Raw genomic sequence first — 26,082 nt, forward strand, 5'->3', positions numbered from 1 at the left:
AGTTTAGTTTAGTTTTAAAAAAGAATAATTGTAATCTCTCGCACTTTCTTTCTACCCCATAGGCGCTACTAAATAGATGAATTAGCTCGCGCCTCACTGAGCAGCAGTGGAAATTGGATACAAGAAAAGAGGAATATTATAACATTAAAGCGTGATTATTTATTATTTGTATAATTTGGGCGTTATATACATGGTGATTATGAAGACTGACGAGATGCGAATGGATGTGAATACAAGGCTTTTTTTTGGGATAGTGAAAAGGAAGAAGAGGAGTTAAGCACATTGGCTTTAAAATCGCTATATACTACTTCTAGCCCGTTGGATATCTGAAGCAGTATTAGCCACAAGGATTTCTTCATTATCTTTACCGTTAGAGTTTCTTCTGGGTTTGTCCCGTCCCTGGCTTTTGCTTCTTTTGGAGTCATTCTCAGCAGCAGCTTTGATCAAATCATACCTCGTAATTTTATTCGGAGAACTATTCCGACGAGAACTTCTACTGTTTGCAACAGTATTGGTGAGAGATGTTATTGGCTTAACCATAAGGGAAGAAACTATGGTGCGCATGAGAGAGTTACTATTTTTACTATTTCCGTCACTAGAAGTTGCTGAGCTTCCCATTCTGGTAATCTTGGCTGGTGTGAGTAGCATGTACGTATTTTTTTCAAAGAAGATAAGTCGAGCTTTTTTTTCACTATTTTTTAACTTTACTTGTTCATATACAAGTTTTTATATGTACGCTTACGCTACGACAATAGATAAAATTCGAACATGTTTGAAAGGATAGAGTGTTGCTATATTTATAGATTTATTTATTGCTCCCAAAAGTGTATCTCAACATTTTCTTTTGCAGCTTTGCTTTGGTAATCTAAGTGTGGGTGACATTTTAAATCCGCGGCTCACCCTTAAGCTTTTCTACACATGGTCTATTATATCCAGAAGCTCCGCCAAGTATCCGTGGAAAAGGGTCTTATTCTGCCGTAGGAAGCTTCTTCTCGAAAAAAAGCGAGATAACCTGCGGCGCTCTCATAAAACCCGGGCGACGACGAATCTTTCCCTCCGCGGAACTATGAATCTGCGCCGTCAACCAAGTATTATCTCCGCAGTTGGTGATACCCACTTTTCTTCATTTATTTATCGTGACCTTTATTTGCAATGTCATAGACCTTTAGGATTGCTGTCATCATATACATTTCTTCCTTTGAAGGAAATAATCTTGGCTGGCAATTGCGACAAACCACTCTTGCACGTGATTTTAAGAGATATATAGGCTAATTCAGTTTGCTAAGTTCTATCTAATTATACCAAACTCAAGATTATTTACGATACAATGAAAGAAAACGACGGGCATTAAATCTACTCTGTTTTGGATTTGATATTGAAAGGTTGCTGATTTAACTTTTTCCAGTATACTTCATACCTCTCTTTCAGCGTCACGGGTGCCAGGTTATAGGAATCTGTCATGTAAAATAACTTGGCAATGCGTAGTTTCAGAAACCAATTAATTAAGCCCAGTTCTCTTATGATGCCAAGTATAACAAAATAAAGTGCGCCAGTTAGTGCTCCCACACTGAATCCGACGATTACTTGGTCCAGGTTGTGGTAGTGAAGGTAAACTCTGGAAAAGCAAACACAGAACGACAATAAGGCCAGTCCACTGAAAAAAATGCATTTTTCGTAAACGTTAAGATTTCTCCATGAAGTATATATTTTCAAGGAGTTGTAAGTAAAGCAAAATCCCATGAATTGGGAATGTGCGCTGGGCATTCCATAACCAGATCTTATAGTGTCATTTTGGAATGATACTCCGAACGATACAGGACGTGGTTGTTTTATTATATTCTTGATCACGTTGTTAAAAATTTCGTTTGTTAGCTGGCCGAAGGCCACAATGCAGGCTTCTAATTCTCTTGTGATGATAAACCACGACAAATAAAAAGACAATACTAGGATAGGCATCAGCGAGAAATATGCGCTCAGAAATGATAAAAAGTCATCGGAGTCATAAAGGATGTATGTGTCATCGAACGGTATGACGTTTGGATTAGGATTTATAGCGGCAGCGGTGTTGTTCATGATTTGATCTGATTCAAACTAATTGTTATGTAAAATTCGGATGTTTGATAAAAAAAGATGGCAGGTAAGAATCCTAAAGCAGAACGAACGAAAAGAAAAGAAAGAATTTAAAGTGATCGGATTTCGACAATCACTTTGTCCACTTTTGATGGGTGTTTAACGACCGAGTAATGAATATCCTATGTGGTATTTCACAGCATACAAACATTTCTTTTTCTTGCTACTTTTCCAACAAGAAAATTTAGATTTTCTCAAAAACCCGAACTCTCCTATCCCATGCACACACTACTACGTAAAGACAGATTTTAACCCCACTCTAAAAAAAGTGTTAGAATATCTAAAAGCACACCAAATTCAAGCCAGAATCTAAACTTTGCACTTCGATCGGAGCTATGTACCTTTGGTCTAGCCGTTGTCCTCATAAAAAATGTACTTTTTTGCAAAGCAATGAATGCACTGTTTTTGCCGCCATGAAATAGAACTGTGTGTGAGGCTGGCAGAGGTCATGAATGCAGTATAAATGGCTCCACTAACAAGTGTGCGCTTAAATCACAGAATATGTAGGTAATTTATGGTGCCTCTTTCTGTTGCTTCTTGCTGTGTTCATTATTGATATGGCCGGCATTGATTATTTGTATGTTTAAACCCCTAATTTCGATTCAGTGTCGAATAAATCACCGAAACTTTAAATTAGACAGAAAAGATATGCATTTTCTAACATAGTTTTGCCTCGTCCCGACTGGTATGGGCTATGGGCATTTACAAATGTATATAAGTTATGTTCGTAAAGCTGATAGAATATAGCAAATGGAAGATAAATAAGAAAAATCAAACCGGAGTCTTCTAACAGACGTTCGTACGCCTTTGTCCTAAGAAGAGTACTTGGCAATCAATTGATCAACAAGGGCAATGTATTCCTTTTCGGCATCCTCCTGAGATTTACCTTTCAAGTTTTCCCAAGCTTCCCACTTGTAACGGTCTTTCATATTGAAAATGCCTGGCTTTTCCTTGTCGTTATCACCCACAGTAGCTTGCTTGTACAGAGCATATAATTCTAATAATTCATCGGTGGAGGGCTTTGTTGGGAGCTCATTGACGGCCTTGGCCTTTTCTTCGAATAATTGTGAAACCATGTTGTTAAAAATACTAGTTTGATTGATTGTAAGCCTGAATTTCTTCTTTCTTATGTTCCTCACAATCGATTAATTTACGTTACCATATACTTCCTAGACGACCAATTGATCCGTGTTAGCTATATATATGGCGGTCATGGGGAGTTGGCTTGAAGCTGTTGAGTTTGCGGACGTGTTAGATAGCGCGCAGAGCTGCCGTCGCCACCCGCCTTCAGGCACAAAGAACTTGTCTTTTTCAACGACCATTTCTAGTAGTATGTTTAAGTACGAGAGTTGGCGGAATATGATATGGAATGAAATATATTAATGGGTAGTTCGCAATAGGCTTCATGTTCCGCACAAATTATAGGTAACCTGCATACCACATTCTGGTTCTGCTGATAGACTTGAGTAGGTAAGTCATTTTATACCAGTAAGGCGTTACCCGTCCACTATCGGGTATAAAGTTATGCTTATGCTTTTACTGGAAGACCTTAAAAAACTATCATGAGATCTTGCCTTCAAGTTACCAATTCAAAACCCTTACGGAACAAGAAAAGAAAAACAGATCGGGAGCATCTTCTGTTTGATCTTTTTTTTTAGTTCTTCTGCTAGGTTTTTTAGTAGCTTGCGTATTCCCTCCAAAGAGTACAATTGTTCTTCTTTTATATTCTACTGCATTTTTCCAGTTAGTTAATGACGGAACTAGATTATCGAGGTGTTGGTCAGGCGGCCTCCACCTCTTATGGTCGAGATCAACCGGACTTAAAGCCGTTCCCCTCTGCGGGCAGTACCTCTTCATCAATTAGAACGACAGAACCTGTGAAAGATCATAGGAGAAGACGCTCTTCCAGTATAATTTCACATGTGGAACCAGAGACCTTTGAAGATGAAAATGACCAGCAACTTCTACCGAATATGAATGCTACGTGGGTAGACCAACGTGGGGCTTGGATTATTCATGTAGTCATTATCATACTGCTGAAGCTATTCTATAATTTGTTTCCTGGTGTTACCGCGGAATGGTCGTGGACTTTGACCAATATGACTTATGTTATTGGATCCTATGTTATGTTTCACCTAATTAAAGGTACTCCCTTTGATTTTAACGGCGGTGCTTATGACAATTTGACAATGTGGGAGCAAATTGATGACGAGACTTTATATACTCCTTCGAGGAAATTTTTGATCATTGTTCCGATTGTGCTATTCTTAGTCAGTACTCATTATGCTCATTATGGTTTGAAGTTATTTTCATGGAATTGTTTTTTGACAACCTTTGGTGCTATTGTTCCGAAGTTACCTGTCACTCATAGATTGAGAATTTCCATCCCTGGTATCACAGGTCGTGCACAAATCAGTTGAAGGCAGTTTGTTTTAAACCGGTGTTTGATATTATTTGCTATAATTTTTATTTAGTGAGCCAAGAATTTAAGAAGCTGTAGATTGACACCTTCAAAAAATATTTGTTGATAATTTATCTAACTCATATAATCATACGCTATATCTCGAGAACAGATAACTACGATGGGTAAAGTTTCAAATTGTAAGGTCTCAAAGGTATCACAAATACTTACACTTCTTGCAGCAATTAAAAAGTGCTAAAAATAACGACAACTGCAGGACTCGAACCTGCGCGGGCAGAGCCCAAAAGATTTCTAATCTTTCGCCTTAACCACTCGGCCAAGTTGCCAACTTATATGTTTATGTTGTATCTTAAGATGAGATACGTCAGTATGACAATACATCATTCTAAACGTTCATAAAACACATATGAAACAATCTTATAACGAAACGAACAGATTGAACAACATAAGGTAAAACTCTGCTTTTCCGAGCTGAACTAATCAAATGTATAAATACCTGAACAATTAGTTAGATCCGAGATTCCGCGCTTCCACTATTTAGTATAAACCATATCTTATATAATATATAGGATAAGTAACATCCCGTGAATTAAGTTGATAAGTCGTTTTGACAATAAGTTACTTCCCTAAGATAGTATATTAGGATTGTCAAGACATCCCGGTATTACTCGAGCCCGTAATACAACAGTTTATGTTTTGTATCAAGATTGCATACCTCACTATGACAACACATCATTCTAAATGTTCATAAAACACATATGAAACAGTCTTATAACGAAACGAACAGATTGAGCAACATAAGACAAAACTCTGCCTCCCTGAGTCGTACTAAACAAATGTATAAATGTTGATAATTAGTTGTTTAGTAAGTTGTAATAATTAAGAATAGTCGTTCCTTCTTAATCTATATAAGAGAGGTATATAAAACACACGCTGATTGGTTATATTAAACCAAAAGGTTCAGACATAAATCAGAGTGTTGATGATAAGTGTTGGAATGAAAATCAACTATCGTCTATCAACTAGTAGTCATACTACTAGTACATTATCATATACGGTGTTAGAAGATGACATAAGTTATGAGAAGCGGTCATCGAAATAAGTGGAAGCTGAAATGCAAGGATTGATAATGTAATAGGATAATGACTGACAATATATAAAATGACAATAAAAGCATATACAGAATTATGTAGAATTACGAGTTCCATTTATTGGATTCCTATATCCTCGAGGAGAACTTCTAGTATATCTACATACCTAATATTATTGCCTTTATCAACAATGGAATCCCAACAATCATCTCAAAATTCGCCAATCTCTCAATAAGAGTTTGGTGATAACTCCTCTTCTTATATAATAAGTTCTGATCAATTAATAGATCTTTATCTCATTACTGCAGTAAATTCTATTATTAGAATTTTTCTACTTCAATTTATACGAAGACGTATAGTTGCAATAACTTAATCCAATTTATACGAATAGGTGTATAGTAGTAATCACTTATTCCAACAATAAATACCTGAACAATTAGTTAGATCCGAGATTCCGCGCTTCCACTGTTTAGTATAAACCATATCTTATATAATATATATGATGAGTAACGTCCCGTGAATCAAGTTGATAAGTCGTTTTGACAACAACTTACTTCACTGAAACCATATACTAGGTTCGTCAAGACACCCTAGTATTACTAGAGCACGTAATACTTCAGTTGATTGGCACGTCACAAGCTTGAAATTTAAGTATAAAGAAACTCTAATCTGAACTAATTCTTGTTGCTCTATTTTTATGAATCTTATTTTGCACTGTAGTTTGGTGGGGCACCACTATTTACATCTTTGTTTATGTCATTGTTTGACTAGAGTGTCTTCGTTTGTTTAAGATGCAGTAAGCAATTACCCGTTTGAGTAATTACCAGTGTTTCACCTGCAAAATAGCCGTTACTGTTTAAAGAATTTTATCCTGTTTCAGCTATGAACACTATTATTAGGGCAACACCTGTACTTAATATATATAAAAGAACTTAGAATGTAAACAATTGTTGTTTTTTTTCTGTCTCTATAAGAATTTAGTTATTTTTATGGCAACCGCTTCAATTCCATTGTCGATAAAGGCAATATTATTAGGTATATAGAATATACTAGAATTCCTCCTCGAGGATATAGGAATCCAATAAATGGAACTCGTAATTCTAAATAATAATGAATTTGTTTGTTCTCTTGTTTTATACGTTATCATTCATTATCATAATACATTATCAATTCTTGCGTTTCAGCTTCCACTAAATTCGATGACTGTTTCTTATCGTTTTACCTCACGTTTTAACACCATATATGATAATATACTAGTAACATGATTACTAGTCAATAGATGGCTGATACATTTCCCTCTAAGCCACATATGAGGATACCGTTTTTTTATTGATAAATTATTATACTATGGGTAGTTATACTATCGACCATAGACTGTATCATCGCTACTCATTGTTCTTGTACCATCCTAATATTTCCCCAAGTACGGAAATCATCAACAACAAATTGACTGTAACACTTAGAATCCTCATAGCACAGTGATACGAGCCTTGTTGCCATTCACCCACTTTATGCCAAGTCGCCACATGGAGAGAGTCTCCCCACTTGGGTAAGCTTATGTGGAAACATTCAGAAGAAACTTCTCAGCATCCGTCAATTTTATCATGTCGATCAACCAGTGGAGGTTGATTGACACAGTTAAAATTGCCATCACCAATAAAAATAAAAGGCTCCGAAGTTCTCTCATCTGTACTTCTCACGGACCATTCACGTTTACTAAAGGACGGGATAATGGTTTATAGCTGCTGTCTTAACTATTAAAGGGAACTTTAAAGTACTTCAATTGTATCACCATGTAAGATACTGCTATTAGCGCTACCTTATTTTTTCATCGGGTATTGTGTTTACCATTTGTCAGTTTTATATTGAGAATGTGAATCATGTTATGGAATTAAGCGAATCAATACAATCTCTTCATACGTACGCACCCTAAAATACAAGCCTCTTTTACCTCTTTTTAAATTGGCAACTAGTAAACAATCAATAATTGTACATAATACAAACGAATTGTCCTTGCACCCTTTCGTTTGGTGTTCGTGACATATCAAAAACATATAAATGAATTTTATAATAGTTGAAAGTTACGACAAGTATAAATTTTCAAACAACCGTGGTTTGAGCTCAATCTCGTCTTTAGTAGAGATATGAGTAGGAAAGGCGGAATTGTCATCTTATAATGACAGTTTTTGAGTTTATGTTTTGTTTTCTTTTTTCTTGTTATTGTTTCAATTGGATTATTCTCAACTGAAAAGTAAATACAAATAATATCTATTACGTATATCCTGAAAATGAGAGGAAACAGGAACCAACAAATTACGGATATTTGGCCAAAATTTAGAGAGAAGGCTTGTTTGTTTAATGATAAGAGAATTGAAAGATGTTACTTTATACCAGTTTTGTACTACTAGACTTATTATAAGAAAGAAAAAAAATAGCAATAACTATGTTTCACCTTTAAAGGCTACTTCAAAATTCCTCAACCATTAAAGCAGTTTACTCTTTAAAGTTCAAGCTTTGGACCTCTTTCGTCCACATTCCTGACTTTTCACATTCAAAACGCGCTTGAAAGTTGTTAGAAATTTGCAGATCGAGACATTTCTATATATTATGCATATTTGTAAAAATATACAAGTAGTTTCGAAAGGTGTCAAGTTATTGCATTTCCATCTGACTAAAAGTAAGACCACAATAGACATATATCCTGCTTTACGGTGATCAAGTTTCTCGAACTGTGCTCTTTTCTTTCTTTTCCCCTTTTCCAGTTGATCCAGATCAAGGCCGACTAAAAATCTAACATTCTCTGAAGCCTCTTTTTAAAAGAAGACAAAAGTCGTTTTTAGAAAAGGTTGACTTCTCTTCATCTTTACTCCAATAATTTCAAAATGGCCAGAACAATAACTTTTGATATTCCCTCTCAGTATAAACTTGTAGATTTGATAGGTGAGGGTGCGTACGGAACAGTGTGCTCAGCTATTCATAAGCCTTCCGGCATAAAGGTCGCCATCAAGAAAATTCAACCATTTAGCAAAAAATTGTTTGTAACAAGAACTATACGTGAGATCAAACTTTTACGTTATTTCCATGAACACGAAAATATAATAAGTATATTGGATAAAGTAAGACCAGTATCTATAGACAAACTAAACGCTGTCTATTTGGTCGAAGAGTTAATGGAAACTGACTTACAAAAAGTTATTAATAACCAAAATAGCGGTTCCTCTACTTTAAGTGATGACCATGTTCAATACTTCACATACCAAATCCTAAGGGCTTTAAAGTCTATCCATAGCGCACAGGTTATCCACAGAGATATCAAACCATCAAACCTATTACTAAACTCTAATTGTGATCTCAAAGTTTGCGATTTTGGGTTGGCTAGGTGCTTAGCTAGTAGCAGTGATTCAAGAGAAACCTTGGTAGGATTTATGACGGAGTATGTGGCAACTCGATGGTACAGGGCACCCGAAATAATGTTAACATTCCAAGAATACACGACCGCAATGGATATCTGGTCATGCGGATGCATTTTGGCTGAAATGATTTCTGGGAAACCGTTATTCCCAGGAAGAGACTATCACCATCAATTATGGCTGATTCTGGAAGTCCTGGGAACTCCGTCTTTTGAAGACTTTAACCAAATAAAATCCAAGAGAGCTAAAGAGTATATAGCAAATTTACCGATGAGGCCACCTTTGCCATGGGAGACTGTATGTTCGAAGACGGGTTTAAATCCCGATATGATAGATCTGCTAAACAAAATGCTCCAATTCAACCCTGACAAAAGAATAAGTGCAGCAGAAGCTTTGAGACATCCTTACTTGGCAATGTACCATGATCCAAGCGACGAACCGGAATATCCTCCACTTAATTTGGACGACGAATTCTGGAAACTGGATAACAAGATAATGCGTCCAGGAGAGGAGGAAGAAGTACCCATAGAAGTACTTAAAGACATGCTTTACGATGAACTGATGAAGACCATGGAATAATATTCACGATAGTACTATTTCCATGCTCAGAGTATCCTTTTCATACCCAGCTTACCTAGGAGATTATCTCAGTCTGTAGTCAATACGTAAATAAAAGGCTTCAAAATAAGTATGCGCGATGCATGCAAACAAGAAACTGCAAGGAATGGATAGGCCTGACACCGCAGCGATTTTTTTACCAGCAAAAAGTGCAAGAAATGCGGCTTTGTACATCTCTACGCCGCTTTGCCTAAACTGGAAATGCAGAGAAAAAAACCAGCCATTGCGTGCTGGAGGACTAACACGACTGCAATTAAATAGGTAATATCAACAATCTCCATCCAGCATCATCAGCACTGTATGGTCTCCCAGCAGACCTTGAAGTTGTACTTCCCATCTTGAAGCATTATGTAGAAGCATTATGTTTACCGGGTTTGTTTGTTTTTGTTAGATGTAGCATTTTTCTTTTCGAAGTGGTCGCACCTACGTAAATTTACCACTAGCACCCAGCCGGAGATGATCTAAAAGCTAATATCTCTAGAGGAGACAAACTCTGTGCTTTTTATCTCGCATTATTATATATGCAAGAACGGATTAAACTATAGTTATAAAGTTTTACTGTAACCGCCAGATATGTACACTGACATGTTAGTGAATGCCAGTATAATTTCTTCACTCTAGCATACTATTATCCTTGCATCAAGCGATTCTATTTTACCCTTGTTTCTCAAAGGTAACAAAGGATCATTACTACTAATATCAAAGATTATAGTACGCTTTAAACATTCGTTATTTGTCATAATTCGGCCTGCCGCCATCTCCTATTACAAAACCCTCATTATTCTTTGATTTCATTTACAAACTTTTCACTTTCACATACCAAAGTGTCCGCTCATTTGACAGCATAGTTTCTTTTCTCACTATTAAAGATATCATCCAACATTGTACAATTATCATATTTTTCTCTCACTAAAAATTCAGTTTATATCCCATGAAATGACGAAAATCACTAGAAATGCTTCAAGTACAACAGATAATTCAACATCCACATCTGGGACTACGACGACGTCGTGCGCATCTTTAAATAGAAACAATCTGCAAAGATTCAACCAATCACGGGGAAGAATAAGATCCGACTCATTATTCATTGAAGGATCTGATCCATCTCCACCATTGCAAGCAGAGTCATATAACGTCTATATTGATGGCAGCAAGTATAGCGAAATACTCAAAAGAGATACAAATTCGAGTAGCCCAGATAGTAGACAGGTCTTCGAAGATGCTAGAACTGACAATTTCTATGAAAAATCACATAGTGTTCTAGAGAATTCAATTCTAGATTTGATACGACGAGATTCAGCAACGGCAGCATCTCCAATACCTCCGCCATGCTCGAATGAAAAGAACAGAAATTCCTCAAACGGTTCGTCCGCTGAAACTAACCCACATGGACACAGTAGCAGCGGTACCATATCCACGTCAGTGCTGTTGAACATGAGTTCCACCGAAAAGCACATTGGGATGACCAGAAGAGAATGTTTGGAATCATCTTCAATGAAATCATTCGAAAAATTGAGGGTGAGGCCTTCCTCATCATATTATCCACCTCTTGAGGGAACTCCACCGTGTCAAGGACCAAGAAATACAGTTTCTAAACGCAAAGCTACAAGCCAAGTTCAGGATACATATTCACCTTCTTATATACCGTATGGTAACGGACTTATACCATGTAATGAAGAGACTATTGAGGTAGTAAAGAGTAGAGTTCCTAACGATGAAATAAGTGATGCTTTTGATAAAGCTTTTATTCCACATGAGTTTCAGATCCCTAAAAAGGCCTGGAATAGGCCCTCAGCGAATAGGTTTTCTAAACTCCAATCTCCGCGAAACCATTCCCTTCTGACTGACATACTAAAGCCTGTTGCGGCTGCTGACTCTGCTTGCAACCAGGGAAACCCTTCTATAGTATTAGAAGATACAGTACATCCAAGTGCACTGTATGATTCATTTAAAGAAAGTCTTCAAACTGGACTGCAAGACCAAAGACAGAAGAAAAGCAACCAACTCAGTTTAGAAAAAACTTGTAGTCCTCGGGTCCCACTTGAGATCGCAAAGGATTCCATGCGTAGTCAAAATTTGTCATATGAGAAAGAACATCAAAATAATGCAGAAGGCAAACAAGTTCCTGAGGTCAACACAGAAAACAACGCTATTAAGCAATGCCAATATGTAAAAATTCACGAGAAAACCAATCAAGATCGGCAACTAAGTTTTCAAATGAACACAATGCCTATTCAGAGGATAGACTCCTCCTCAATACGTTCATATGATTCACAACTGTATGGATTTTCTGAGGTTTATAGTATTCCAAGAGTTACACTAGCACTGTGCGTTTGCCTTTTGATTCCACCTCTGTTCTTTTTCTTTTCAGTTAGTGGTGGTAGTGGCATTTCAAATTATAGATTAATGAGAATGATTATGAATTACGAACATAGAATCGGTCTCCTCAAAGGATTTGAATGGGACATCGATGTACATTGGTTCAGAACATTGTGCTTTGTATTAGGATGCATAGAGATCTCAGTAATATTCGCTAGCATAGGAATAGGGTTTGGTGTAGGGATGACAAGAGAATAATCTTTAAGCTGGCTTTTACGTAATAGACACTCATATTATAGATCTTGGATAACGATAAATTTATTTACTATTTTACTGTAACTATTAAGAAGAATAATTCAGCATCAGAAGTTTATACCCATAGTGTTGATAATTAGTAGATTTGTAAGTTGCAATAATTAAGAATAAGTCGTTCTTTCTTAAGTTATATAAGAGAGGTATATAAAACACATGCTGATTGGTTGTATCAAACCGAATGGTTCAGACATAATTCAGAACATTGATGATAAAAATCTGGTGATAACTCATCTTCTTATATACCAAGTTCTGGACAATTAATAGATCTTTATCTTACTACTGCAGAAATTCTATTATTGAAATTTGCCTAATCCAATCTATACGAAGAAGGTAATGCTTTATTCAATTTATACAAATACATCTACATTTGTAATCACTTATTCCAACATATAGGAATAAAGACTGTATTTTTATTTTCTGCACGTATATTCGCACGTATATTAAGATTTATCGTTGAGTGAGTTCTATAGCGGAGAAAGAGGCGGTTCAAGAGGTTCCCGCGATCGAACCTCTAATTCGAACCCGAAGTCAAAATCACTGCACTTCACAAACACCATATATAAATTGCTTTCAAGAATCACATGGTAGGCTATGCTATCGCGCATCGTTGAGTATGAATGCCAATATACTGATCAACTATACAAAAAACGTAAAATTTGGCATGATGGCAGGCTAAAATATTATCAGATAAACAACAGGTTCATGTTATATACGGAAAAGGATAACATTGTGTTAGCTAGTGAGTTCAAGACAAATTCAAAAGAGCTGAAGGCAATTTTAAGCCCGGAAGGATTTGATATTGAAGAACATAGAATTTTTAGTCAGTTTTTGGTGATTATTTCAGGTGTTATTGAAGAGTATAATAGAGATATCCAAGTAGCAGCATCGCACGTTAAGACTGATTCTCCTAGTCTTCTGGTGCAAAAACATCGTTCTGTTTCCTCCGAGAATATGCCTAGTTTGAACCATATTTCAACCACAAGAGATGTTCCCTTGAAGACGAAGGTCATAGCTTCTAAACTTGAACAGAAGGAGGATACTGGCGCCAAAGGAGGATTCAACAGTAACAAGCTTGTCTTAAAGGTTAATAAGCCTTTCAAGAAACCTAAGAGAATATTAAGCACTGATGTGGTAAATGAATTAAATAGACCGAGTATAAGACGCCAAAGGGTTCAAAAAGCAACACCACAACTGAACGTGGGAAGCACTGACACTAAGGTACGTTCAGTCGCAGAAATCGTAACAGGTAATGATAATACTGCATCATGTGAATTTGGGTCAACTACAGAAGCATCCAAGGATAAAGATGATCCCGAGGAAAAGAGAGATACGACAAAAGTGACTAAAAGCCATACCGGAAGGGTCGGTAGGATACGAAAAATCGTTCATGAGCCCCTCAGAATTTGATCATACTTCAACGAGTGTATTAGTTCGTGTAATATGCATGTATACCCAAACTAATAATTAGGTATCGAAAAGTGTGAATAGAAAATATTAAAATAGATAAGTATAACTTAAATAATTACAACTTTTCTTCAACCAATTTATATAGTGCTTCAATATCTGCAGAGAATTTTCTGATACCGTCAGATAATTTTTCTGTCGCCATTTGATCTTCGTTCAAAACATACCTGAAATGAGATTCGTCGTTGATAAATGAAACTTTTTCGACACCTTCTTCCTTAGCAGTCTCAGCATTCAATTTGTTCTCAATATGGTCTGTTGATTCATATAACTGCTCTAGAATATTTAGTGGGAGAGTCATATCATCGATACCTGCTAAAGCTTTCAATTCATCTAAATTTCTAAAGGATGCCGCCATCACCTCGGTTGCATAACCATGCCTCTTGTAATAACTATATATTTTTTTAACAGAAAGAACACCAGGATCAGTTTCTGCTGTGTAGTTTTCACCGGAAAGGGCCTTGTAAAAGTCCATTATTCTTCCCACAAATGGGGAGATCAAAGTGACATTTGCTTCCGCACATGCCACTGCTTGAGTGAAGGAAAATAACAACGTCATATTACAGTGGATACCGTGTTTTGCTTCCAACTCCCTAGCTGCCTGAATACCCTCCCAAGTGGAGGCTATCTTAATCAAGACCCTTTCTTTAGGTACGCCTGCATCTTTATATAGTTTGATAATGTGGAGAGCTTTTTTGACCGTAGCCTTCTTGTCAAAGGACAGTCTTGCGTCCACTTCAGTGGAAATTCTTCCTGGAACGATCTTCAAAATCTGAGTACCAAATTCCACCAAAATTTTATCCATGGAATTTTCGATTTTCTCATGGTCAGTTTTACCATGCTTCCTACCATATTTGACGGCAGCGTCAATCAATTTCGCATACTTCTCCAGCTTTGACGCGGCCAATATAAGGGAAGGGTTAGTTGTTGAATCCTGCGGTTCATACTTAGAAATGGCCTCAAAATCCCCAGAATCAGCCACCACATGGGTCCCAGCATTCTTCAATTGGTCCAAAGATGAAGTAGCAACTTTTTGTTTTTTCTCTGAAGGCTCTGACATGTTTATATTTTCTTTTACGGATGGCTCGCTATTATTTTTAGTTTCTATCGCTTAAACTAACAAGAATTAATAACCTACATTGGCAAGAACTGAGGTAGTGGCAAGATTGTTCATCTCTTTATATGCTTACTCACCCTATTCACCACTGCTTAAAGGAACCACTATTCTCCCCTCATTCGCCCCTACTATGGAAGAAGACCACAAGACGTAATTTTATTGCCAACAAAGAGGTGTCTGGCTTACCCCCGCGTAGTGAGTCCCTCTAAATGAAAGGTTCCTCATCTCAATTATCCTTCAAACCCAGACCAACTGTTGAAAAAGCCCTTTTGTGTCACAAAATATGTTTCTCCATTACCCTCCGGATATGCGGCAATAATAACCGCTTCTTTAGGGAAGCTTTCTAGAAGGGAATAGTCGAAAGAACAAAAAAGCCGCTACCCCTATTTGTAAAACAGTGCATTATCAGCAAGTTTTTGATTAATATAGTAGTGGCGATGAAAAAGCTGAAAAAGAAATATTAGAAAAAAAATCACAACTGAAATAAAAATGAAAAAGAAACGCACCTTTCTCATATAATCAACCGAATATTATTTGCATCTGTTTTACTGTCCCCTATACTTTTCTCAAGAAAATCATAAAAATAAAATGCTATTGTTCTTCTTTTTTTTCTTCTTCTTTGCTGTGCACATCTTTCTCCATAAAATGATTGATCTGGCGGTTATCGTTTCTTAATGTTTTTTCTCCTCTTTCCGCATCTTTCCTTCAGAGTTGCTCTATTACTCAAAGGTATTTTCAAAAGGCGTCTGCGGTGTAGATTCATCGGTGACTTCTCGTTAGGGATATTTTGAGAAAATACTGCCAATGGTGAAAACTTAAAAATCTTAGTTGAGAGGCAATCACTAGAGATACTTTTTTGCCAGAAGCTTTGTAAACGCACGTTGACGAAAAAAGACAATGCACGGAAGATTTTTTCTGAAAACATACAAATTTTTTTGCCTAATAACTGCTAGGATCCTACTTAGTGTTTGATGTCATATGTATGTTCAAAATGAAAAATTGGGATATTTTTACTTTATAGTGCTGAATTGAATACATGAACCGTCAAAGGAAGTACGTAATGGCATGGACACGTAAGGCTAGACTGCTATATTCTCAAAAATGATTATCTCGACATGCCGAACAGATTTCAGTCAAGATTTTCAAGTCCCAGGCCAGTGTCATTTTTTCGACTTTTTTCTTTTCAAACAGTAAGTATAAAGAGGAAAAATGCGAGTACTTATGAAGTGTTTTTATTTAGTGAAGCATTATCCATAAAATAGCAAGTTACCGTAGTTGCAAGTGTTTCTTTTTCTTCTTCTTTTTATTCTTTGAGATGAAATGCAGTAGCCTTTATTTCTACACACATTCCACAATCGTTCCTATTGGTTTTATTAGTGTGTCACACCTATTTGGAAACATTGTTCAAGATTTTCTTCAAGCGCTTATTGAACCTTGAATCAGCATTATTATGCACCATGGCCACATGCCTCTTATAGGCGTCCTTGCGCTTGAATGTCTTCTGACAGATGGGAAATGGGCAATTCAATCCTGGATACTTTTCGACTTTCAGGTTCAATGACTTTTCCATCTCCATATTAAGCTCTCCTCTATGTTGAGACGTACAATGCCTCCTCAAACCAGTTGCTTGTTGAAAACCTAGTATTTTCCAAGGGCATTGCTGTATAGGGCATTTATACTGTCTTTCAAGATTGAAGTCGTCCAAATGCGCAGCGAACTCAAGCAGTGTTGCAAACTTTTCGGAACAATGAGCACAATGGTAACTTCCTCTTTTCGTTTGTCTTTCAGCAATTGTACTGAATATGTTAGGGTTGTAATATAGCTGGGCCACGTGCGAGGATTGTGGAAGGGTTAGAATGTACTGTGAATCAACTTTCTCTTCCCCATTGCCCCTGATCAACGCATGATTTACTTCCGTTTGAGTTTTACAATTTATGATGTCTCTGAACCCCAGGTCAACTAATGGCATAGTACACCGCGCATCGTCCTTTATCTCATCTAGCTGTAGCTCAAATGTCGTGTCTGTCTCAAAAGGTGGATTACGCTTACTATCATGCTCTAAGTTTTCAGAAGTAACCGTAGCAGTGGACTCCAATGATCCCGGCAAACAGTTGTTGGAAGAATGAAGGCTAAAACACTCTTCTGAAGGAGTGACGCAGTTCTCTTCCGTTTTTTGTGGTACGTCGTACCAACGATAAAGCGATAGCATTTCTTGGAGAATGTCCCTCTCCCAGGACCCCTTGGCCATGGAATTATCTTGCCTGTGATCCAATGACATTAGTACAAAAATTCCCAGGTTTTCAGTAGAGATAAGTATGTTCAACTGTATGATTTATGATGATACGGATAATGAAAGTTTAAATGAGATGACGGCAGAAGTGTTTCTATTCAGATCCGCTGTTCTGCTCCTACTACTAGGAAAGTATATTCAGATACACTAAAATAGTTACAATATATAACGAGAAGAAGTGAAGCAATCGAGACAAGATATATCTATCACATTACTCCCTTTAATTTCATCGAAGGCACGGAATTTGTTCTCTACATAAGAAAATGCCAGCAGAAAATACTGTGATACATTTAAAAACATGCCCGGCCTTTTTTGCACTTCACTACTGGCGAAGCCTGCCGGGAAAGTTCGTATTTTCTCATTCAATATACGACGGCCAATTTGATGTAATTTTCAACATCCCACTCCGACAACCATTTTTTTACAAGGTGCAGAAGCATCCCTTAGAACAGGGAAATGGAAGTACATCGTTTTAACGATTTCCGGCAAACGTTCTCATTCACTGATGCTGCTTTACTATCCAGGATAGTTTGATTCTTGCCCTTGGTTGCTTCGTGAAACAAAGGAAAAGAAAAAAAAACGTAACTATTTGCATATATATGAAAATAATCAGAGATCACTTTTTTCACTGGTCTGCCAGCCTTCAGTTGCGTTTTGAGAGATAACAGAAAAAACATAACAAAAAGTAGCTTAAGAAGTAAGACTATACGATTCATCTAGCATCTAAATATAAAATGATACGGTTATATCTTGCGAAAATGCGGTAAACTTTACCAAATAGATATCAGACATTCTTTATACTAGTTATAACCGCTGATTTAGTCAATTTTTATTATTAAGCTCTCACCTGCTTTCGTGCGTTTGCTTATCCCACGTTATTTTTTCCTTCACTCTACTGGTCAAGTGACTTTTCATTACCCGGATAATATCGAAGAAGAAAATATACCCTTCAGCCTACTTAACCATAAATAGTATAAAGTGAATGTTTCGACGGAATAAGATATTTGGAAGTTTAAAAGTAGTTGAAACCACTGAGCGGAAGAAGGGAAGAAAACTAAATTGCTTTGCTATTTCGAATTAATAAGTGGCATACTTTTTGATTTGATATTGTTTGAAGTCATGTTACGAGTTTCTGAAAATAGTCTACATTTGCTGCAGAGATGCCATTCGATTCACGCAAGCGTGTTGAGAAGATTTCTAAGTACACATGTAAAGGAGGGAAAAGTTCCCCTAGATGATGCTGGCATTATCCCTGACGGAACTATTTATGAAAGACGGAACCAACATATAGAAGGAATTACCAAAGAGAGCGACCTGGAACTCTTAGAAAAGGGTATAAGGAAATCGGACGAAATGACTTCCAATTTCACAAACTATATGTATAAATTTCACAGACTTCCTCCTAATTATGGGAGCAATCAGCTCATCACCGTCGAAAAGGAGCTACAGAAGGAACTGGATGGAGTTATGGCAACATTTAAGGCCCCATGCAGGTTTGCATTTGGCTACGGCTCAGGTGTTTTCGAGCAAGCGGGGTATTCCAAGAAAAGTAGTAAACCACAAATCGATATTATATTGGGTGTCACATATCCATCACATTTCCACTCCATTAATATGAGACAAAATCCTCAGCATTATTCCAGCTTGAAATACTTTGGTTCCGAGTTCGTTTCTAAGTTCCAGCAGATTGGTGCAGGTGTGTACTTTAACCCGTTTGCCAATATAAATGGGCAAGACGTAAAATATGGTGTTGTTTCTATGGAAACACTTTTAAAGGATATAGCTACCTGGGATACATTCTATTTGGCGGGGCGATTACAGAAGCCTGTGAAAATATTGAAGAACGATTTAAGGGTACAATATTGGAACCAGCTAAACTTGAAAGCCGCGGCTACATTAGCCAAGCATTATACCCTAGAGAAAAATAACAATAAGTTTGATGAGTTTCAATTTTATAAGGAGATCACCGCTTTGAGTTACGCAGGTGATATTAGGTATAAACTGGGTGGAGAGAATCCTGACAAAGTCAACAACATTGTTACTAAAAACTTTGAAAGATTTCAAGAGTATTACAAACCCATTTTCAAAGAGGTGGTCCTAAATGATTCATTTTATCTTCCAAAAGGATTTACTTTAAAAAATACTCAAAGACTTTTACTCAGCCGTATAAGTAAATCAAGTGCATTGCAAACCATCAAAGGGGTTTTCACAGCTGGAATCACTAAGTCAATCAAGTATGCTTGGGCCAAAAAACTGAAATCGATTAAAAGAAGTTAGTCTGTCCAAGGATACTTGCACTTCTTCTTTCTCTCAAACCTCATTCCCTTGTTGTTGTATCTCTTACGAAAATTATTATATTCACATTCCTAACTTCGGGCGCCGGTCAGTATTTATTCATTTTTACCTTTCATTTTCTTAGACGTAGTGTTACATTTCACCATCCCAATTTGTTTCCCGCAGTTACCTACATTCTGAGAAGGAGTCATCCGTCTTAATCTATACAAAGGGCGTTGTATTAATGAACTCATCTTAGCACTTAAGGAAGCGTTTTTTATTCACTTTTATTTATAATGGTTATACTAGTATTATACTTTATAGTTTAAAATATTTAACAAGTTTTCAAACACTCAAGTACTTTGTCATAAGGTTATCGGCCAACTCAACATTTCCGCTTTGCTGATATATAATAATACTATTATAGGCGGCATGTTTTTTCAACTTCTCATCATCATAGTTTACTAATACCCTATTATAATATTCAACTGCAATCGATACCAGACCGATTAAATGGAAAGCACGCCCTAAGTTGTAATCTGCCTCTTGCTTTTCCAAATCCGTATATAGGTTCTTCCTTATTGCATAATAACGATATAAATACCGTAATCCATGAAGTATTTGAAAATGCCTTTGTGCTGTTAATCTTTGCATAGCACGATGAATATGTGATAGTCCCATTAAAAGGTTGACCATTGGGTCATCTGGAATGTCTTCTTCTAGCCTCGTCAAATATTGTAAGGCCGAAAGAAATCCCCTACTAGAATAAAGCAAAACAGCGTAGATATAATACAGATATGGCGATGACTTTTTATTCGGGTTATCCACTTCTTTGTTTGTTATTGAAGCTTGCCCACTAACCTCAGTGTTATATCTACAACTATCAAAAGCTTTCAACTGTCTTAAGAAAAATTTTTGTTGAATAGTAGAACTCAGAATATTCAGAGAAGAAGGTCCACGACACAAAGAATACATAAAGACCTGCAGAACTTTCCTATTGAATTGAAATTGATTCAGCAAGCTCCTCAAATTCTCGGCTAACTCTCCTTCATCATCCATTTGAAGAACAATGGCTAGTTTTACAAATTTCATCATTTTAACCCTTTCTGGATCCTGGAAAAATACGTTCACTTCCTGAGCCGTTTCTACTACACTCAGGCCATCCTCAACGCTTTGGTATTTTGCAATAACCAAAGAAAGTTCCATAAATAACTCAAACCACTGCTCATACGACAATCCCCTCAGCTCTGTGGCAGACGTCAAGGTTACCCTTTCCTCCATTAGTGGTCCTTCAAACGCACTGTCCCCTTCAGCTAGTTTGGACAACCTTTCAATCTGGAAATCAAGTTCGGTGTTAAACTTTTTGGTTCTCCTTAGAATACCGACAAATTTTCTGGACCGACTTTTCATGAAGAAGTTCTTAACGCTCGAAAATATATCTACCAATTCAGAAACTGTATTAATCCATAAGTTAACTTGATTGGCTTCACCAAGCCCCGAATCAAACTCGAACTTTTTGATTTTTTCGTATTTATCCACAACCTTTGCCGTTATTCTTCTTTCCCTTTCTATTCTATCTCTTTCTGCGTCATAAGGTGTACGCTTCTTTTTCCTGAAGGTTCTAAATTTACTGTCCTCCAATAACGGTTTACTGGAAATATCATTCGAAGTATCGTTGGAACTCCTTTCGGTTGAAATTCTATGAAGCGTTTCATCGACCTGATGTTTCCTCATTTCCACAACGTCAACTAACATATGTTTGAAAGTCTCTGGATCATTTAAGTGATAATAAATTTCTGCGAGAGATACACGAATATCTAAATCACCTGGTTCAGACTTAATAGCTAGTTCATAAAATTCTTTAGCCGTTTCATAACTTTCGGTTTCTTTGTAACACCTTGCTAGGGGTTTGAAAACGTCAGTTGTACGCCATTCTTCAAGAGATAACAACGGAGTAAAGAAATCAATAGCCTCTTTATACTTTTCAGCCCTTGTTAAAGCAGTTGCTGCCTCAAAATACAAATCCGCGACGTCAGTGAAAGTTTCATCATAAAGACATTGAAAGTGATTAAGCGCTTCAACAAGGTTATCCGTATCCAATCTCAGCAATCCTAGTCTAACTCTAATGTCGATTGGGATGTTATATGATTTTTCTTTTTCTGCCGCAGGTAGTAAATCGAAAGTGCTGTTTTTAAACCTTCTATTGTCAAATTCTGAATCATCCGGAACGTCGTCCCAAAATTTTTGACTTTCACGGCGTTGAATCCAGCGTGCACATTTTTTAATTGACTTTATACCATCGACTTCACTAACTGTGAGTTTTAAAAATAGTTCTGCAAGAATATTTAAGGAAGACCAGTCAAATGGTATACATTTATACTTTGCATTGATTTTTTTCCAGTTGATATCAGGGAACATCTGCATATCCTCATCTTGCTCAAAGGGTTCCTTTTCATCTCCATCATCCTCTGCAGCACTTTCTTCATCTGAAGAATCTAAAGCGTTTTCCAAAGCAGCCAATATAGCTTTTCTTCTGTCGACATTCGCGTTGAAAACTTTCATGTAAAGCCCAATTGAATCATCAATTCTATCATAGTCAACGTAAAGAATAGCCAATTCTCTCAATATGTTCGCATCATAAGGATTATATATGTATAATCTTTGAAATCCGTCTAAAGCTCTTGCCAACTGACCTGTTTTCTTGTACAACATTGCCCGGCGATATATCGATTCCCATTCCATGGGGTTCAAACTTATTACTCTGGAAAAACAGTATATTGCTTGTCTAACATGGTCTAAATCAGCTGACAATATGGCAACTATCTTCCAGAATTCCCAATCAGAGGCATTTAGATGAGCTGCCAGAAACCACGAATTACAACAATCATTAAGTCTTCCTTGCAATTGATATATATCCCCAAGAGTCTCATAAGCAGCAAAATTACGCGCATCCTTTTTGATGACTTCATTAAATAATCTTTCTGCTACTTGTAAATCGTTTCTAACAAAGGCTTCGTTGGCCTCAGAAAGCAATTGAGCTACTTCTGGATCGAGCACCCTTTCTTTCCTTTGGCGGCCATAAGACTTACCTTTGTCATTTTTCTTCTTTTTCTTCACTTTGAAGTTGCTTGCTTCCCTAATCGCATTCATGAAATCTTCCTCATCGTCTTCGGATATTTCCCCATAATCTGAGAACTCTGCCAATAAAGAACTGTCTCGCTCAGAATTGTATTCATCTTCACTTAATTTCAGGTCATGAGGTACATCGCCTTCATCATAGTCCTCATCCTGTATCAAATTCTTGTAGTCGTCAATATTATCATATAAATGCTCTTCATCATCTTCATTCACTTTAGAAGTATCAAGTCCTTCCGATTCAACAAATTGAATTGGCTGTCCGTTTTTAGATTTTCTTGCTCCCATCACGGATCGACTTGGGACCTTTCTCTTTAAGTTCGCAAAACTTCTTCATTGCCTGATGATGTTGTATACAATGCGCTACCATTATTATCGTTTGACTTTTCCTAACCGAGAGACGCCTTAAAGAACAAGTACCCGCATTAGGAAATTAATATTTACGACGAAAAGAACGAACTTGCGTCGTACGAAAGAAAAGAAAAATCCCCTTTTGGTTAGGTGGCAAGAAGTAAAGGTAACCAAAAACCGAATTCTAGCCAGTTAAGTAAATACGGAAGAGATGGGATGTAGATTTGAATAAACAGTAGTTCAGACTGTGACGAGGAGAATAAATACAGAGGTGACACTATAAAATATAATAATTATGTTTTCAGGTTTCGGTTCTCTTGGCGGCGGGAACGGTTTTACCAATATACCTCAAACCTTTGAGGAGTTCTTCAGATGCTACCCTATAGCAATGATGAATGATAGAATACGGAAAGATGACGCCAACTTCGGCGGGAAAATATTTCTACCACCAAGTGCCCTAAGTAAACTTTCAATGTTAAACATAAGATATCCAATGCTATTCAAGTTAACAGCAAATGAAAGTGGACGTGTGACGCACGGTGGTGTTTTAGAATTTATTGCCGAAGAGGGCAGAGTTTACTTACCACAATGGATGATGGAAACTTTGGGCATACAGCCAGGGTCTCTATTACAAATATCGTCTACTGATGTACCTCTGGGTCAATTCGTGAAATTAGAACCTCAATCTGTGGACTTTTTAGATATTTCTGACCCCAAAGCCGTCTTAGAGAACGTACTAAGGAACTTTTCATCTTTAACCGTGGACGATATTATTGAGATCAGTTATAATGATAAAACATTTAAGATTAAGATTCTAGAGGTTAAGCCAGAAACATCATCGAAGAGTATATGTGTCATTGAAACGGATTTAGTGACAGATTTCGCTCCACCTGTAGGATACGTTGAGCCCGACTACGAAGCACTGAAGGCCCAGCAAGACAAAGGAAAAAAGAACGGTTTTGGTAAGGGCCAAGTTTTGGATCCCTCGGTGCTTGGACAAGGATCAATGTCCACAAGAATTGACTATGCGGGTATTGCCAACAGCATCAAAAACAAGCAGTCAAAATTTGTAGGGCAAGGACAGAATATATCTGGTAAGGGTCTCAAGGCAGAACCAAAGCAAAATATAAAAGATATAAAGATAACACTTGATGGTGAGCCCGCCAGGCTAGATTTACCCGAGGGTCAATTATTCTTCGGCTTCCCAATGGTACTACCGAAGGGGAATGAAGAGTGCGACAGTAGAGCCAAATCGAATGAACAAAATTTCCAAGGTCAAGGGATCTCATTAAGGAAAAGTAATAAAAGGAAGCCAAAGAAAGACCATGATTCGTCCAAATCCAAAGCTCCCAAGAGTCCTGAAGTCATCGAAATTGATTAGAACTTACATACAGATTTACGAAAGTGTAGGGCCTTATTACAGATATGTAGAGCATTTTCAACTTAGCAGACCTTTATAATCCGAGGAGTGCGTGCATCGCATTAGCTTTGCTGTGCTTATTGTTCGTTTAGTGAGATTATCGACAGACATGAGCGGTTGCGCGATATCTCCTCCGGCTTAATGCCGAAGAAATTCCCTTCGTTTATTCACACTAGAAATCTATTGTGTTGTTGGAAAAAAAAAGCAAAACCAAATTGTATAACTGCAGCTTAATCTGTATATAAATGAAGGAAAACAATATAATCCATTGTTGTTAAATCACTCACTTTCTTGAATATTTCCTATTCTTTCTCTCTCGAACACAAACAACGAACTCCAACGAAAACACATCATATTTAAAGAATGCAAGTCTCCCCAGCTATCGTGAAAGGTATCGCAGTCTCATCATTAGGCTTATACGCAGGTATTTTGACTTCGTCCACAGTAATTTCCATTACCACCCCTATAAGTGTTTTGACACAACATTTGAAGAATGTTTTATGCACATTAGGATGCTGGAGCACCGTTTTGGGTGGCCTAGCTACAAGCGCCTTCGGTATCAGCTATTACTTAGCTGCACCAGGAGAAAGACCAAACTATCTTTTATGTGGATTAGGTGTTGCTCCATTATCTGCGGCATACCTATACCTAGTGTCTCTCTTCAATCATAAATTAGCCCCAAGATGCGCACGTGACGACAGTGATTTAGAGAAACAAGATGAAAAATTGCCCCAAAATCACCCACAAGTTAATGATGGAGAAGCCGCATGCCCATTCTCAAAGATGAATAATGCAAAAAAATTGAAACCTGAGTCCGAAAGAAGCGTGAAGTGTCATTCATACATGTCATTGCACATGTCTATTGTGACTGGCATAACAATTTTTACCTTTGGTAAGTGCATCCTGGATGGATTCAAAGCATGAACGACGAACCACGTGACCAGTTCCTTCTAAACATCCCCATTATTTATGCCAAACTAATTTTTCTGCTCAACAAAATAAAAACCCAAAAAACTAGTACATAGACAAAAGCAAGAGATTACTTTGGCCCTTGTCCTCATAGGATAAATAACTATTTATTTTAATATAGAAAAGAAATTACGTATGTTTTTTCACGACTTTAAGACAATTGTACGTATACTATGATTCATTCCTGTCTTTCTCTGTTTCTGCCTCTATCTTTCCTTCCTGTACGTCTTGACGATAACGCCTGCCGTAATTTATAGAACATCCTCATACGTAGAGAATACGTTTTGAACTCTGCCCTGCAGCTGAACCCAAAACTAAAACTAAAATTTGGACAAACTATTAATAAAGGATATGAAACTTTGTACGTCAGTTTCACAGGAAGTTAAATCCGATTGCAAGGTGACGTCAAGAACCGACTTTCAAACTGCCTCGGATGTCAAGAAACCCGAACTTGAAATCTGCTAGAACATGAGAGCAAAGGGAGAGGAGGAAATTGGTTGGCATTGGCATGTCCTCTGTATTTGCCTTGTAGGTTTATTTTTTAGTTTAGTTTATGCATGAATATCGGATAAAGCAACACACATACACACCTAGCCCGGTTGAGTCCTTCTTCCTTAGTCATGCTAAAAACCGGATTATTTCCTTTTTCTATGACATCTGTTTAGGTCAATAGCCTTTTCATTTCTCGGTTACGCCCCTCGGTATCCGATGAGTGTGCAGCGTTGCCATCGAGCGGGCGAGCCCACCACCTGGAGCG

General features: G+C 37.2%; 14 protein-coding genes and 1 non-coding gene across 15 annotated transcripts; 8 read left to right on the plus strand and 7 right to left on the minus strand.

Annotated features, from left to right (window-relative positions):
* Positions 1–297: 297 nt before the first annotated feature.
* Positions 298–648, minus strand: SMKI06G0830 (uncharacterized protein; the record flags this gene model as incomplete). The annotated part of the gene is made up of 1 exon (XM_056222128.1): positions 298–648. The coding sequence occupies one exon, from the start codon at positions 646–648 to the stop codon at positions 298–300; it is 351 nt and encodes a 116-aa protein (XP_056081851.1).
* Positions 649–1,066: 418 nt separating this feature from the next.
* SMKI06G0840 (uncharacterized protein) lies at positions 1,067–1,267 on the plus strand (the record flags this gene model as incomplete). The annotated part of the gene is made up of 1 exon (XM_056222129.1): positions 1,067–1,267. One exon carries the CDS (start codon positions 1,067–1,069, stop codon positions 1,265–1,267), a length of 201 nt encoding a protein of 66 aa, XP_056081852.1.
* An 86-nt stretch (positions 1,268–1,353) lies between these two features.
* CAX4 (dolichyldiphosphatase) lies at positions 1,354–2,073 on the minus strand (the record flags this gene model as incomplete). The annotated part of the gene is made up of 1 exon (XM_056222131.1): positions 1,354–2,073. One exon carries the CDS (start codon positions 2,071–2,073, stop codon positions 1,354–1,356), a length of 720 nt encoding a protein of 239 aa, XP_056081853.1.
* Positions 2,074–2,942: 869 nt separating this feature from the next.
* On the minus strand, positions 2,943–3,206 carry ACB1 (long-chain fatty acid transporter ACB1; the record flags this gene model as incomplete). Its single annotated transcript, XM_056222132.1, has 1 exon — positions 2,943–3,206. The coding sequence occupies one exon, from the start codon at positions 3,204–3,206 to the stop codon at positions 2,943–2,945; it is 264 nt and encodes an 87-aa protein (XP_056081854.1).
* A 675-nt stretch (positions 3,207–3,881) lies between these two features.
* ORM1 (sphingolipid homeostasis protein ORM1) lies at positions 3,882–4,550 on the plus strand (the record flags this gene model as incomplete). The annotated part of the gene is made up of 1 exon (XM_056222133.1): positions 3,882–4,550. One exon carries the CDS (start codon positions 3,882–3,884, stop codon positions 4,548–4,550), a length of 669 nt encoding a protein of 222 aa, XP_056081855.1.
* Positions 4,551–4,796: 246 nt separating this feature from the next.
* Smki_6.trna7S lies at positions 4,797–4,878 on the minus strand. Its single transcript has one exon. It is a non-coding gene; the product is annotated as a tRNA-Ser (tRNA).
* A 3,647-nt stretch (positions 4,879–8,525) lies between these two features.
* On the plus strand, positions 8,526–9,632 carry KSS1 (mitogen-activated serine/threonine-protein kinase KSS1; the record flags this gene model as incomplete). Its single annotated transcript, XM_056222134.1, has 1 exon — positions 8,526–9,632. The coding sequence occupies one exon, from the start codon at positions 8,526–8,528 to the stop codon at positions 9,630–9,632; it is 1,107 nt and encodes a 368-aa protein (XP_056081856.1).
* A 975-nt stretch (positions 9,633–10,607) lies between these two features.
* Positions 10,608–12,248, plus strand: BUD9 (Bud9p; the record flags this gene model as incomplete). Its single annotated transcript, XM_056222135.1, has 1 exon — positions 10,608–12,248. One exon carries the CDS (start codon positions 10,608–10,610, stop codon positions 12,246–12,248), a length of 1,641 nt encoding a protein of 546 aa, XP_056081857.1.
* A 648-nt stretch (positions 12,249–12,896) lies between these two features.
* On the plus strand, positions 12,897–13,712 carry MTE1 (Mte1p; the record flags this gene model as incomplete). The annotated part of the gene is made up of 1 exon (XM_056222136.1): positions 12,897–13,712. The coding sequence occupies one exon, from the start codon at positions 12,897–12,899 to the stop codon at positions 13,710–13,712; it is 816 nt and encodes a 271-aa protein (XP_056081858.1).
* A 115-nt stretch (positions 13,713–13,827) lies between these two features.
* On the minus strand, positions 13,828–14,829 carry NQM1 (sedoheptulose-7-phosphate:D-glyceraldehyde-3-phosphate transaldolase NQM1; the record flags this gene model as incomplete). The annotated part of the gene is made up of 1 exon (XM_056222137.1): positions 13,828–14,829. The coding sequence occupies one exon, from the start codon at positions 14,827–14,829 to the stop codon at positions 13,828–13,830; it is 1,002 nt and encodes a 333-aa protein (XP_056081859.1).
* A 1,444-nt stretch (positions 14,830–16,273) lies between these two features.
* RME1 (Rme1p) lies at positions 16,274–17,164 on the minus strand (the record flags this gene model as incomplete). Its single annotated transcript, XM_056222138.1, has 1 exon — positions 16,274–17,164. The coding sequence occupies one exon, from the start codon at positions 17,162–17,164 to the stop codon at positions 16,274–16,276; it is 891 nt and encodes a 296-aa protein (XP_056081860.1).
* A 1,131-nt stretch (positions 17,165–18,295) lies between these two features.
* On the plus strand, positions 18,296–19,453 carry TAM41 (putative phosphatidate cytidylyltransferase; the record flags this gene model as incomplete). The annotated part of the gene is made up of 1 exon (XM_056222139.1): positions 18,296–19,453. One exon carries the CDS (start codon positions 18,296–18,298, stop codon positions 19,451–19,453), a length of 1,158 nt encoding a protein of 385 aa, XP_056081861.1.
* Positions 19,454–19,795: 342 nt separating this feature from the next.
* TFC4 (transcription factor TFIIIC subunit TFC4) lies at positions 19,796–22,873 on the minus strand (the record flags this gene model as incomplete). The annotated part of the gene is made up of 1 exon (XM_056222140.1): positions 19,796–22,873. The coding sequence occupies one exon, from the start codon at positions 22,871–22,873 to the stop codon at positions 19,796–19,798; it is 3,078 nt and encodes a 1,025-aa protein (XP_056081862.1).
* A 358-nt stretch (positions 22,874–23,231) lies between these two features.
* On the plus strand, positions 23,232–24,317 carry UFD1 (polyubiquitin-binding protein UFD1; the record flags this gene model as incomplete). The annotated part of the gene is made up of 1 exon (XM_056222143.1): positions 23,232–24,317. The coding sequence occupies one exon, from the start codon at positions 23,232–23,234 to the stop codon at positions 24,315–24,317; it is 1,086 nt and encodes a 361-aa protein (XP_056081863.1).
* Positions 24,318–24,719: 402 nt separating this feature from the next.
* SCM4 (Scm4p) lies at positions 24,720–25,280 on the plus strand (the record flags this gene model as incomplete). The annotated part of the gene is made up of 1 exon (XM_056222144.1): positions 24,720–25,280. One exon carries the CDS (start codon positions 24,720–24,722, stop codon positions 25,278–25,280), a length of 561 nt encoding a protein of 186 aa, XP_056081864.1.
* Between the last annotated feature and the right edge of the window lie 802 nt (positions 25,281–26,082).

The sequence above is a fragment of the Saccharomyces mikatae genome, assembly GCF_947241705.1.
Source record: "Saccharomyces mikatae IFO 1815 strain IFO1815 genome assembly, chromosome: 6".
In the NCBI taxonomy this organism is placed as follows: domain Eukaryota; kingdom Fungi; phylum Ascomycota; class Saccharomycetes; order Saccharomycetales; family Saccharomycetaceae; genus Saccharomyces; species Saccharomyces mikatae.